This window comes from Octodon degus, unplaced genomic scaffold (genome assembly GCF_000260255.1).
Source record: "Octodon degus isolate 3935 unplaced genomic scaffold, OctDeg1.0 scaffold00105, whole genome shotgun sequence".
Taxonomy (NCBI): Eukaryota; Metazoa; Chordata; class Mammalia; order Rodentia; family Octodontidae; genus Octodon; species Octodon degus.
Genome location: NW_004524681.1, coordinates 662,975 through 677,252, shown reverse-complemented (window position 1 = coordinate 677,252; position 14,278 = coordinate 662,975). Strand labels below are relative to the sequence as shown.

Below are 14,278 nucleotides of genomic sequence, written 5' to 3'. Positions count from 1 at the left end.
TCTAAAACAACAAAGAAATGCTCCTGACTGCTAGTCCACTCCAAGTCTGTTTGGAACAGAGTTAAGCACTATTTTAGCTACTTTTCTCATTACTGCGACAAAATACCTGACACCTAAAATTAAGGGAGGAAGGGCTTATCTAGCTCACAGTCTATAGAGCTTTCAGTCCATGACTGGCTTTATAGGTAGGCAATGCAGGACAGAATCAGTCCTCAGAAAGCAGAAAACAGCACAATCAACAGCCCACCTTAAAGTGTCTTTCTGCCCTGTTTATACTCTATCCAGGCGGCTGGGATACGGGCAGTGTCAATCACAGAGAAATGCATCTATTATAGTAGTTAAATATTGGTACATCTAACTTTTTGAGACAGGGTCTCACGGTATAGTCCATGCTAAGCTTGAATTCAGTATGGCCGCTGGCCTCAAACTTGTGATCCTCCTGTCTCAGCCTCCCTAGTGCTGCCAACATCTAATGGCTTTTTTCTGACCCTGGGAATTGACCCTGGCCCCTCTGTGGTGAGCTACATCACCAGGCTTTTTCTGGTCAGAGTCCTGTTAAGTTGCTTGAGACGGTCTTGAACAACCAACCAGTGAGCTGAAACATCCTCAAACCCAGCATTGCACCTTAGACTCAGCCGCCCTGAAGCCCGCCCCGCGGCTGACTGAGGCTGTGGGGGCCATCCAGACACAAACCATACAGCACGCTTTCACACGCACACATGCACATGCAATGGCGACACTGACCCTTGCTCACTGTCATGGAAAAGCTCACTACTCCCTAAAAGAAGATGGACGTTGGTTTCTCTTAGTCTCTGGGCTGCACTTCTAACCTCAGTAGGTCAAAACAGTGAGCAATGTGCCGAGACTCCCCAAGACAGACAGTGAGTGCGCACCTGGCTCCATTTTGCCAGAAAGCACTGACTTCATCATTGTACCTTTTGCAGCACTGTGTCTGGATGTCCAGCTTCCAGTAAGTCTCTGATGTTTTAATTGTTTTCTTTCTTCAAAGGGCTTTTCCTCACGGCCTCCTTTCTCTTCTCCCTGAGCTCCCTTGTGTCCCCCAGCGTTTCTCTGACATTCCTTCCAGGCTTCCAGTTCTTTAGTTACTTTTCTCCGCTCATTTTCCTTCAGATCTTCTATTTTTTTCCTCTCTGCTTCTTCAATCTGTAAAAATCACAATGACCAAATTATTTAAAACATAAAAACAGCAACATTTCTTTAAAGATGAGGTAGCCAGATGCTTGCCTCAGACACACAAGGCTCTCAGTCCAGCACTGTCTTACTTTTTTTTTTTTTTTTTTTCCCTCTGTTAAGACAAAATACCTGACAGCCAAAGGAACCGGGGAAAGGTTTATTTAGCTCACAGTGTCTGGAGGTTTTAGTCCATTGTTGGCTGGCTCCAAGGCAGGTGGCTTGGCAAAGGGCAGCCATTCATGGAGGGCAGAAGGCAGCAAAGCAGCAAGCAAGGAACCCTTGTGTCACCTCCAGGCTACTTCAGGCAGCACTCACACCCTTCATTCTAGTGCCCTTGAGCCTAGCACTGCACCTCGAGTCAATCCCAGCTTCACACACACTAGAACCAGCCAGCTTTGAAAACCCTCACCTACAATTGCATGAGGCTTTGGGTTCCAGAGTTCTTTTCTTTTTGTTTTGCTGTTGTTTTTGTTTTTGTATTGAGGATAGAACTAAAAACCTTACACTTGCCAGGCAGGTGTTTATGCCACTGACCTATCTCCCTGGACTCAGGAGGCTGTGGGAGACATCTTTTTTTTTTTATTTTAATTTTGTTGAGAAACAAATATGAATGAGACGGTTTCAAAGCTGATTAATAGGACAGTTTCGGTAATCGATACATTGTACATTGGTATCTTCTTAGTGGTTATCCATAGTACAAGAAGCAGACAGGATATCCTGTCCAAACACTATTAGTACGCCTCTTTCTTCTCATTGAATTAAGTGAAAGTAGCTGTATCCTAACATTTTGTGTATATATAAATACATAATGATCTTTCCTTTGAATCCATTTTGTTGTTGTTGTTTAGTCCTGTCAGAGGTGGATATTCTATTGGCATCTAAATACTATAGGTGTTTGAATTCAGCAAAACCACCCAACACTGTCTTGCTAGACAGGCCACCGAGCGTCTATAATATTAGTGGGTCATCCTCAGAAGTTATTGACTTGAGTCTTTTACAGCTCATCATATTAATATGGCTTTACTTTATTTTTTTTTTTTATTTTTTTTTGCGGAACCGGGATTTGAACTCAGGCCCTTGTGCTTACCAGGAAAGTGCTTATTCCACTGAGCCATCTCCTCGGCCCCATGGCTTTACTTTATATACCTCTTTTTTATACTTTTCTGCTGGATGGTTAAGACCAAGATAAAGCAAGACCTATATAACAAGAAAAGTAATTTTGTATCTGACAAGGTCAGTCAAGTACCCTCAGGATTTATCCTGTAACGCACTTTGTAGAACCTTTGTCAGTGTCAGCCATGAGAATGAGTCATGACCATTGCTTAACCAATTTGCTCTCTGTGAAAGCCTGAGAGAATGTTTTCTCTCCATGTGACTCTTTTGTGGGAGACATCTAGACACAGCCATAACAGAGAGAAAGAGAGAGAGAGAGCGAGAGAGAGAGACAGACAGACAGACAGACAGACAGAATCTATTAGTTAAATATTATTACATCTAACTTTTTATGAGACAGGATCTCACTGTGCAGTCCATGCTAGGCTTGAATTCAGTGTGACCACCAGCTTTTCTCAAACTTGTGATCCTCATGCCTCAGCCTCCCTAGTGCTACAAACATCTAAGGGCTTGCTATCACATCTGTAGCAATGGTCAGGAATAAAGAGATAACATGAGCTAGGTGTGGTGCTACATGCCAATAATTACAGGACTCAGGGAGGCTGCAGCAGAAAGATCATGAGTTCAAGACCATCTCAAGCAACTTAGCTGGACTCTGACCAGAAAGAGCCTGGTGATGTTGCTCAGTACAAAGGGGCCGGGGTCAGTTCCTACTGCCAGGAAAAAAAAAAAAAAAAAAGTGACAATGTGTGGTGGTGCATACCTGCACTTCTTGCTCCTGGGAAGTCTGTGGCAGGAGGAACAAGTTCAGGCCAGCTTGGGCAACTTAGGGAGACCTTGTCTTAGGAAACTAGAATAGCAGCGTGTGGCTCAGTGGTAGAGCACTGTCAGTGCTTTCTTAGGATACATGAGGACCTAAGCTCAATGCACAGTACCAAAGATCATTCATTAATTGAAAGGGGGAAGGTACATGTATTAGGAGCGCACCCTGACGTGGAGGTCATGGAACACAGGGTTTAGTCCCAAGCCTACCATTAACCATCGATAGGTCCTGAGTACCACTTGGTGAAAAGAGGACTTTCAGATTCTCAGGGTCATTCCTCCAAAGCTACATGTCTTTCCCTGGGATGTACGCACATGTCTGCTTGCCTCTAGCTCAGGGCTCCCTAGCATGGGGCTGGAGCTGTGCCCACCCCATCTGAGGAGATGTGGAGTAGATGTAGACAGGATAAGGCAGTTGGTCTCTGATGGAGAGAGCTGAGCTCCAGTCCTGCTGCCACCGTGTGTGCTCTGGTGGTCAGCACTGTCCCCGGAAAAGGCACATACCCACAGACTGTAAGGTGCTGTCTCGAGCAGGGCTACCGAGCCGACCACGCCTGGCCTTCCCATGGCAAGGCGTTTTCTGCAGTGACCACCATGTCCTGTGCTGCCCAATACAGCCACCTCTGGCCACACACAACTCACTGAGCTATGACTGACAATACAAGCTTAAACTCGACTCAAGTTTGACCAGCACAGATTTAAATTACTTGATATTTTTGTGGTGCTGGAAATTGAACCCAGGACCTTACCTGTGCTGGGCAGCGTTCTACTATCAAGACACACTCCTAGGCGCCTTTCGTCTTTTCGAGGAGGGTCCCACTAAATTGCTCCAGCTGGGCCTCAGCCTTCTGAGTCCTGGTGATTACAGCATGGATCACGGCCCAGCCTATATTTAGGAACACATCTGGAATGATTCAAGAACTAGAACGCTGGAGCCAGAGGTTGTGTCACATCAGGACATGGACTGCGGAGGCATGAAAGCTGCACTGAGGTGGTCTGTAACCCCAGCTTAGGCTCGGGGCTTCCTCTACACAGCCTGGAATCTCTTTTGGTACTGGGAATCGATCTCACCTCCTCGCAGTCCCCAGGCAGGCACTCCACTGCTGAGCTGCATCCTGGCCCCATCACAGTCTAGTACTCTTAACACTCCTTCAGTTCCTCTTCTGTGGCCAGGCATGGTAGCACACGCCTGTCATTCAGCACTCGGGCCAGCTTGCACTACAGAGAGAGACACTGCTTCTCCCCCAAATCCAAACAACTCTTTATGAAGACTGTTTTTCCAATTGAACTGGGAGACACTGACTTTATTTACTTATTTATTTACTTAGGCAGAAGCGGGGATTGAACTCAAGCCATTGCGTTTGCCAGGCAAGTGCTTCTTCTACTGAGCTATCTCCCTGGCCCAGATATTAACTTTAAATTTCACAGGATTTTGTTGTTGTTTTGAGACAGGGTCTCACTCTGTTGTCCAGGCTGGCCTTGAACTCATTATGTAGCCCAGGCTGATCCCAAAGCTCACAATGATCCTCCTGCCTCAGGTTCCTGAGTGCTGGGACTGAAGGTGTGTTCCACTATGCCAAGCTCACAGGATATTATTGAATGGGGCCCTCTTGTATTCCCCAGGTAACTGCTGTGGTATGGGTGTGGCTTGTCCCCATGGGCCCTGTGTCAGGGACTGAGTCCCCTAGGCTGTGGTGTAGATGGCAGGGCCTACAAGGTATGGCCTAACCCAGGCATCCTGGTGCATACCTGTAATCCCAGAACCCTGGGAGGCTGAGGCAGGAGGAACTAAAGTTCAACCCAGCCTGAGAAGTTTAGCAAATTAGGGAGAACCTGCCTTAAAAAGTAAAAATAAATTTTAAAAGGCTGGGTTTGGAGCATGGTGTTAAGAGCCTGGGTCCACCCTAGGGCTGAGCAGACAGTAGTATGCTCTAGTGAGGAGTCTTGCAGGCACTGCCTCCAGAAGGACAGGAGATGGTTTGGCTGGGACCCCAGAACTCTTGGCTTCCCATCTTCAACGGGACCTCTGCTCCCACAAGTGGCTTCTGCTCTGCTGCCCACACAGCCCCTTCCCAAGGCCCACTACACTCAGCCCAAACGCTGGCCAAATAAACTTATTTTCTTTATAATGTTACCTAGCTTCAGGTATTTTGTTAAGAATATCAGACTAGCCTTCTAGCACAGCAACCATTGAAGAAGAGCAGCCATGGGCCTCCGCTATCCCATGGCCGTGGGCCTCAACAGGGACCACAAGGTGACTAAGAATGTAAGCAAACCGAGGCACAGCCACCTCCACGGACGTCTCACCAAACACACCAAGTTCGTGTTGCACATGATCTGGGAGGTGCGTGGCTTCGCCCCCTACAAGAGTCTTGCCACAGAGCTGCTCAAGGTCTCCAAGGACAAACACACCCTCAGGCTCATCAAGAAAAAAGCTGGGGATGCACATCCATGACAAGAGGAAGCGTGAGGAGCTGAGCAACGTGCTGGGCTGCCATGAGGAAGGCAGCTACCAAGAAGGACTGAGCCCCTCCGGAATAAAGCTTTGCAGAAAATTTAAAAAAAAAAAAAATCAGACTAATGTATCCATGAGGCTTAAATTAAGTGACACAGCAAGCAGAAACACCACAACGCTACCCAGAATTTGGAAGCAGATATATTTTCCATTGACGGGAACTGATTAGGATCATCCCCAGAATATCAAGCCCCAATCTCTGATGGTATCAGGCTTCTCTGAGACAGGCAAGCAGGAAGTGCAGAGGCAAAACAGCTTATCCAGGGCCAGGGAGATGGCTCAGTGGAATAAGCTCTTTCCTGGCAAGCACAAGGACCTGAGTTCAATCCCCGGTTCCGCAAAAAAAAAGAAAAAAGAAAAAAAACCAAAAACAAAACAGCTTATCCACTGGGGACTGGCTTACATGACACACACCACAGTGATCAGCTATGCATCACAACTGCTAAGAGACAGAAGCAACCAGCACTGGGAACAGAAACTGTTACCTAGGTAACCAACAGACTGCAGTACACTGGCTAGGCTGGGGGGCAGGACTTCTGCTACCTAAGTAGGTTACAGTTCTAAATCTAGAGAAGCACCATGAGCTGCCAACAAGACAGGAGGAGAAGGTCCTGCATGTAGCAATGAACGAGCATTTACATGCTGACAAGAGGGAAGTGATGGCTGCATTGGTGGGGTGCACCCGTGGCCCCAGTGAGTCTGGAGGCTGAGGCAGGAGGATTCAAGTTTGGGTCCAGCAAGGGCAGCTTAGATCCAGTCTCAAAATAAAAAATGAGGGGCCGGGGAGATGGCTCAGTGGAATAAGTGCTTCCCTGGCAAGCGCAAGGACCTGAGTTCAATCCCCGGTTCCACCAAAAAATAAAAAAATAAAAAATGAAGTACAGAGGATGTAGCTCAGTGGTAGAGCATTGAACCTAGTTCATTCTCAGTATTACAGAGAGAGAGAGAGAACAGAAAAGAGGTTAGGGGGCCAGGCAAATAGCTCAGTGGACTAAGGCACCTGAAAGCAGGCACAGAGGCTGGGGGTTCGATCCCCAGGCCTGCCATGCCAGCCCCGCCTCCATAGCACACTGAGATGACAATTGAGACTGGGTGTGGTGGGGTGTACCTGTAATCTCAGCTCTTGGAAGGCTGTAAACAGGAGGATCACTACAAGTCTGATCTAGTAGTGAGACCCTGAACACCGTAGACCCTTCCCTAAAAATACCAAAAAAAAAAAAAAAAGGTTAGGCAGTTACAAGCTAAAAGAAGAGGACCACTTCTTTTAGCTTGAGTGTTAAACAGAGAGGATCTTCCTGTTTAACAGGAAGTTGTCTTAGTCATTTTCCTCACTGCTGGCCACAGCAGCTGATGCCCACAAGAGAAGAGGTTTATTTTGGCTCACAATTACACTCCTTAGACAGCAAGGCCTTATAGTAACACCAAAGGGTCTGCAGGATGTTCAGGGTCTCATTACTAGATCGGACTTGTAGTGATTCTCCTGTTTACAGCCTCCCAAGAACTGGGATTACAGGCATGAGCCACCAACCCCACTCTCAATTGCTGTCTCAGCAAGCCCTGGGGGCAGGGCTGGCATGGCAGGCCCGGGATTGAACCCCTGCCCCTGCCCCTGCTTGCAGGCACTTTAATCTGCTGAGCTATATGGCCAGCCCTCATATTTTATACATGATTGCCCCTAAACCTCCTTAGCAAATACCAAAATTAGGCATTCGTTCATCAGCTGGTGAAAAATTTTGTGGGATAGCAAGTATTGTTGCCTGCCAGTCAATCTTGTAGTCATGTTGTACTTACCAATACAGCACATGTACATGTACCATTATTTAACTATTCCTTTAGTTCAAGAGGAGCTGGGGATTTGGCTCAGTGGTAGAATGCTTTCCTAGCAAACTTGAAGTCCTGGGTTCAGTCCTCAGCACCAAACACAAAAATAAACCTCTCCTAAAAAACAATTCAACCAAAATAATACAGCAAAATCTTTAGTTCAAGAAATGTTTACCTGTTACCATATATTTTACATTATCCTGCTTTTTAAAAAAATTTTCAAGGGCCAGCCAAATAGCTCAGTGGATTAAAGCGCCCGCAAGTAGGCACAGGGGCTGGGATTTGACCCCGGGCCTGCTGTGCCAGCCCCACTGCTGGGGCACACTGAGACGGCAATTGAGACTGGGCGTGGTGGCACAGGCCTGTAACTCCAGCACTTTGGAGGCTATGAACAGGAGGATCGCTGAGTCTGATCTAGTAGTGAGACCCTGAATGCCCTGTAGACCTGTCCCTAAAAAATACAAAAAGAACAGATAATAATGAAAATCAAAAGGCTGAGAGTCATGATAATAAAATCAAAGTGGACATCTTCATCAAAACTAAAAGGGAGGCCAGCCAGGTGGTCCTGAGTCCAGCTCCTAAGGACAGGACCACGAGTCGAGCTCAAGTTGTGCTTCACAGCCAGGCACAGGAGATGCAAGCAGCAGAGATCTCAGCAACTGGGAACTGTTGATCTTAAAAAATTTTTGTAAAGTGGAAATTAACACTTTATGTAGTTTTTACATGTTGTAATATTTCTTCAAATACATCATTCCTATAATACAAAAAAAAAAAAAAATCCTTTGTAAAAAGAAAAAATAAAAAGCTAGGGCCGGGGAGATGGCTCAGTAGAATAAGCACTTCCCTGGCAAGTGCAAGGGCCTGAGTTCAATCCCTGGTTCCATTAAAAAAAAAAAAAAATTTGTAAAAATTATGCAGAATAGGGAAAGTGATAGGTTAGAACTCGCCTGGGATTAGGCATCAAGGAAGCAGATACTGCCTCTTTTTTTTTTTTCCTGCGATACTGGGGATTGAACTCAGGACTGAGCTATCTCTGCAGCCTAGCACTGACTCTTAAGGCACTGAGTTTCTTCTGAGGGTGAGGAAAATGACCTAAAATGACCTTGATGAAGTTTGCACAACACCGAGTAATTAAAAGCCGCTGAGTTACACATTTTACATTAGATTTTGAAATTTTTTTAAAGACAAATCTCTCCATGTAGTTCAGGCTGGCCTTATACTTTCTTCTGTAACCCAGGCTGGCCTCAAACTTACGGTGATCCTCCCGCCTCAGCCTCCCAAGTGCTGGGATCACAGGTGTGTGCCGTCACACCCAGGCACATATTTCTCTTAGTGGCTGTATCTTTAATTTGTGTAATGAACTAACTCTGCTTTTTTTCTTCTGAACAGATATATATTCTAATGGCTCAATTGTATGGCACATGAATTATATAAATATATAAACATATATATATATATTATTATTTTTTTTTTTCCTGTATTTTAGACAAGGGTCTACAGGGTGTTCAGGGTCTCACTACTAGATCGCACTCATAGTGATTCTCCCGTTTACAGCCTCCCAAGTGCTGGGATTACAGGTGTGCGCCACCATGCCCAGTCTCAATTGCCATATCAGCACACCCCAGGTACGGAGCCAGCATGGCAGGCTTGGGGATCAAACCCCAGCCCCTGTGCCTGCTTGCAGGCACTTTCACCCATTGAGCTATCTGGATTTTTTTTCTTCATGAATTACATCTCAAAAATATACTGCTGAGGGAACTACCCGCTCGGGCCCCCCTCCTGTCCCTCTCTTGGACAGGAGCTTTCTTTCTCTCAATAAATATATTCTGCTCATACTATATATACATATATATTGCTGATTAAATCCCTCACCTGAAAGTCTCAACCAGTTAAAAAGATACTGATCATTATCTAGTATTTCACGTTTATTTTTTGCTTTAAACAATTATGTCTGTTATCTTAAGATTAAAAAGAAGTAAAATACACCATAGCAACTTTATGAGATGGGATCCCATTACACTGACCAGGCTGTCCAGGCTCAAGTGATCTTCCTGCCTCAGCCTCCAGGATAGCTAGGAGTCCAATGCATAGCACCAGGCCTGGCTTACGGTCCAACTTTTTTTGGTTTTTTGGAAGCAGGGATGGCACTCAGGCCCTTGTGCTTGCCAGGGAAGCACTTACTCCACTGAGCCATCTCCCCGGCCCTTACTGTCCGACTTTTACACTCTTAACTTTCATACAGATTTTCAGGTGGGCAGTAAGCAGCCTGTGGCCCAGCAGTAAGTCCTACAGCCACACGCTGAGTGCGGCAGTGGCTAGAACTATCTTCAAATCTCTTACCATTATCCTTAGAAGGCTTTCCAGCAACCTGCACTTACCTTCATCATGACATTCAATGTGTATTTTTGATCTTCCCGTCTTGCTGTAGCTTTCGCTTCTGTAGCGTCCTTTGCTCTCTCTTGTGCTTGTAAAATAGATTTTTCTCTTATTCTCTGCATCGTCTCTTTGTCAGCTACAATATAAGGGATTGTGATGAACTGGTCTGACTTAGGAGACAACCACTCACCACGTGGGCTATGATGAGGTCTCTTTTGATGCAGCTTCATAAAGGTAAAAACATAGTTCTAGTATGGAAGTGGCCAAGAAGCTAACACTGAAAGATCAGCAATTACCGTAATCATAATGAAAACGAAGAAGGGGGGATGAGCCGGGAGAGAGCCACAGGGAAGGGGGAATGAGGAGAAAGAAGGACAGGATGGGAGGCGAGGGCATGAGAACACATTCACCCTCCTCTGTTGGGAAATGAGGGCTGTCTGCCAGTAAGCTTGTTACAATAAATCGTCCTTGTAAGGTCTCCTACAAGAAGACTGGTGGAGCTCACCTGAACGGATTGGTCAAAACATAGCATGGTGCTATGGGTGGGGTGGTGGTGCATTCCGGGAAGCTGAGGCAGGAAGACTGCAAGTTTGAGCCCAGTCAAGGCAACTTAGTAGCTCAATGAGACCCTGTTTCAAACTAAAAAAGTATAATTTTAAAAGGAATGGGTAGGTAGTTCTATGAAAAAGTCCTGAGCTCAATCCCCAGGGCTAAGCAGCGTGGCAACTTGTGCATATGGAAAGGAAGGCGTCACTCCAGGAAGAACTGGGGCACATTACGTCCAGAACATTTGGTTTTGGCAGTGGGGACTGAACCCTGAGCTATGCCCTGGGCCACATCCTCCCCCTTTTTTGTTTTTGAGGCAGGGTCTCACTAAGTCATTGAGCTGCCAGGGCTGGGCCCAAATTTGTGAGCCTCCTGCCTCAGCCTCCCAGGGCTAGAGGTGTCTGGATTCATTGTGGCTCAAACCACAGCCTGTGATCCACTACTAAGGGAAGTAAATAGTTGGACCCCCGGGAGAAGGTCTAGTGTTGGGTAGAGGGCAGTGGGTAGAAAACCTGGAGGGCTTGCCAGTGGAGGAGGCAGGAGGAGGGTGGTGGGGAGGGATGAACTGTGGCCAGCACAGGCTCTGGCCTTCTGCACATGACAGACCTTCTGGCAGAGCAGTTACTTCAGCTGCCTCACAGAGCCACACCCCTTCTGCGTCCTCCTGTGCTGCCCGGGACTTATGCAAGTGGCTCCCAAAGAGCCACTCACCTCAGGTGGATGCTGTAGGGAAGGGGTTTGGGACATGCTGCTGGGCAGTCGCTGCTCTGTGACGCAAGCAGAGGCCTTCTCTTAGCCCCTCCAGGCTGCTTGGGCCTGGACCCTAAGCACCCCCCCCCCCAGCTGCCACACGTTTCCCCGCCAAAGAGGAAAGCAGAGCTAACACTTCAGAGCTAAACTGTCTGCCCTCCTGCACAGTCGGCCTTCCGGCCCTCCACCCACATCAGGGGTGCGCTTCCTTCATCTAGCCCCCAGACCTGAGCCCATACGCTATCTCAAGCACTTGTTTCCCATAACACCCAGCTTTCCCAGAGTTTGAATTTGCATACTTGCAACATATATGATGTAGTTTCTTTTAGGCCAATCAGTAATAATGAATTGAAGCACCTCCTTAGCAAGTGCAGCGGACAGGGGCTCAATCCCCTGCACCACAGGCAGAGCCCACCCTGCACGTGGGTCCACTGAGCCAACCACAGAGACTAGGCAGAGTGGTGCATACCTGCAATCCCAGCACTGGCAGGCTGAAACAGGAGGTTATTGCAAGTCCAAGCTGTGTAGTGAAACACTACCAAATAGCAAAAGCAAAACATAATAGCTTAAAAAAATAAAAAAGGGCCGGTCAAATACCTCAGTAGATAAAGGCTCAGGGGCTGGGGTTTGATCCTGGGGCTGCCATGCCAGCCCCACCCCCAGGGCATGCTGAGACTGAAATTGAGACTGGGCATGGTGCTGCACTTGGGAGGCTGTAAACAGGAGAATCACTAGAAGTCTGATCTAGTAGTGAGACCCTGAATATCCTGCAGACCCTTCCCTAAAAATAATAAAAAAAAGAGTTTAGATGTAACCAATCAATAACTGCCAAATACTCTGCTCTGTACTTCTTGCTTGCAAATATGAGGCTTCCAATACCAAAGAGCAGGGCCTGCTTATTTGGTGATGGATGGAATCCCTATCAGCCCTGTCAACATAAAATAAACCTGTCTCCAAATCCTGGGTGTTGTTTCAGTGTTTCTCTTGCCACTGGACTTCCTGAACAACTAACAAAATTTTCTCTTCTATTCCCCAGGCTGCCTCCAACACCCAGGCTCAGATGATCCTCCTGCCTCAGCCTCCTGAGTCGTTGGGACTAGATGGGCTGTCTTCACCCTACTGGCACTCATTCTCCTCACAGGACAAGAGCCCAGAAGTCGGGCCCACAGCCTAGCCAGCTCTGATACAGATGCTCACCATCGCGTTGTCCTCCCTAAACCCCAACCGCCCCAGGCAGCTTACACACCCGCCCTCACTGTCCCACATTAAGAGGGTCCACGTGAACCTTCAAATCTCACCCCTTTGTTTGGGTTCACTTTTCCCTGACACTCTCAAGCACACGTTTTAATCTGAACATATTTTACTTTTGAACATATTTTAATTAAAAAAACCTACCACCTGACATGGAAAGCGCCTCCCACATGACTGCTTCTTTTTTATATAAGGTGAAGACAATAGCATCATTTCCAATCTTTGCTTTGCTGCTCCCGTCATCTATGGGAGCATAGAGGAATGCCTCAAATAGATATGGGGGGAAATTGACCTGTTCAGGATAAAAAGCAGTTAGTTAATCACACAAATTAAAGACAGCCATTAAAAGAAATGTGTGCCTGGGCACGGTGGCACACACCTGTGACCCCAGCACTTGGGAGGCTGAGGCAGGAGGGTCTCTGTGAGTTTGAGGCCAGCCTGGGCTATACAAGAAAGAAAGAGGAAGAGAGGAAAGGGAAGGGAGAGGTAGAGGGAGGGAGCAAGAAGACAGGAGGGGGAGAAGAAAAGAAAAAATAGGAAAGGAAGGCGATTCCAAGATAGCCTTCTTTGAGGCCCCTCTAGGTAGCAACATTTTGCACTGCCTCTTATCCCAGCACTCAGGCTGAAACAGAACTTCCTTGAGTTCAAGGCAGCCTGGGCTACATAGTGAGACAAAGTGCCAAAAAAGCCACACATGAGGCAGGCCTGGACACAAGTAATCTCTGATCTTGTAACAGTTGTGGACCGAGGATGTGATATACCCTGCGTGGAATTCCCTTTCTATTAAATTTATTTATTTAAGTTTGTGGTGCTGAACTCAGGCATTGAACTCAGGACCTTCACAATGAGCTACACTCCCAAACTTTTTTTGAGACAGAGACTCAGGGCTGGTGCTGCACGTGGTGCCGGGGATCAAACCTGGTCCCAGAGCTTGCCTAAGCAGGCCTTCAGTCTGCTGAGCTATTTCGCTGGCCCATCTGCTCCTTTTTGTATTGTCTGAAGACACACTGAAGATAGCTCAGGCAAGGCACTCAGGAGAACCTCTGTGCTCACCAAAGCCTCCACGGGTAAACACTCACTTTTACCAACTCACGTGCTTTTGAAGGGGCTGCTTACTGAGTCTGGTGAACCCTGTTTTCCTTCCCCTTCTCCTCCAGCTTGGCACTATCAGGTGAAACCTGAGCCTAGACTTTCCAAAAGTTTTTTTTTTTTTTTTTTGGTCTTTTTTGAGACAGGGTCTGCAGTTCAGTTGGCCTTGAGCTCATTTTGTAGCCCAGGCTGGCCTACTGACAACAACCCTCCTGCCTCAGCCACCAAAGTGCTGGAATTACACGCATGGACCACCACATCCGGCTTTTTTTTTTCTTTGAGACAGGACAACAGGACCTTACTTATGTAGCCCAGCTTTAAACTCAAAATCTTCCTGCCTCAACCCCCAAATTCTGGGATTATGAGCAGTTGGAATTCATTTGGTTTTGTTTTTTGATCTCATACTTTATTTCTAAGATTTATTTTATTAACACATATTTGCAATGCATGAGCTTTATGTTCATATTAAGTGGCGGCCACATGTGCTTAACGTACCTTGATTCTTTTATTTCCCTTGCCCTACCCACCCACTCACCCTCCGACTTAGGTTCTATTTTCCCATTATTTTATTAAGTTCATGTTTGTGACATACACTGATTGATCACATTCATTATGGTAGGTGGTAAACTAGCATCTGAAATGTTTTTTACATCCCATCCCCCTACCCCTCCTGCGTCTCTTGGTCGCCTCACCGTTTGCAGAGATCTATCGCCTTGTTTCCTTTTACCAATCTTTTATTTTGGTCTTTTTTAAAATAATTTTTTATTGAGAAATAAATATGAATGAGACAGTTTCACAGCT

General features: G+C 46.6%; 1 protein-coding gene across 2 annotated transcripts in view; it reads right to left on the bottom strand.

Annotated features, from left to right (window-relative positions):
• The window catches only part of Dnaaf4 (dynein axonemal assembly factor 4), a 35,568-nt gene that overhangs the window by 20,010 nt on the left and 1,280 nt on the right, over positions 1-14,278 (bottom strand). For both annotated transcript variants that reach the window (XM_023724082.1, XM_023724083.1), the window contains exons 2-4: positions 12,536-12,680; positions 9,844-9,977; positions 936-1,164 (exon numbers count right to left, since the gene is read on the bottom strand). In XM_023724082.1, coding sequence (XP_023579850.1) covers positions 936-1,164; positions 9,844-9,977; positions 12,536-12,680 — 508 coding nt within the window. The remainder of the gene's footprint in view (positions 1-935; positions 1,165-9,843; positions 9,978-12,535; positions 12,681-14,278) is intronic.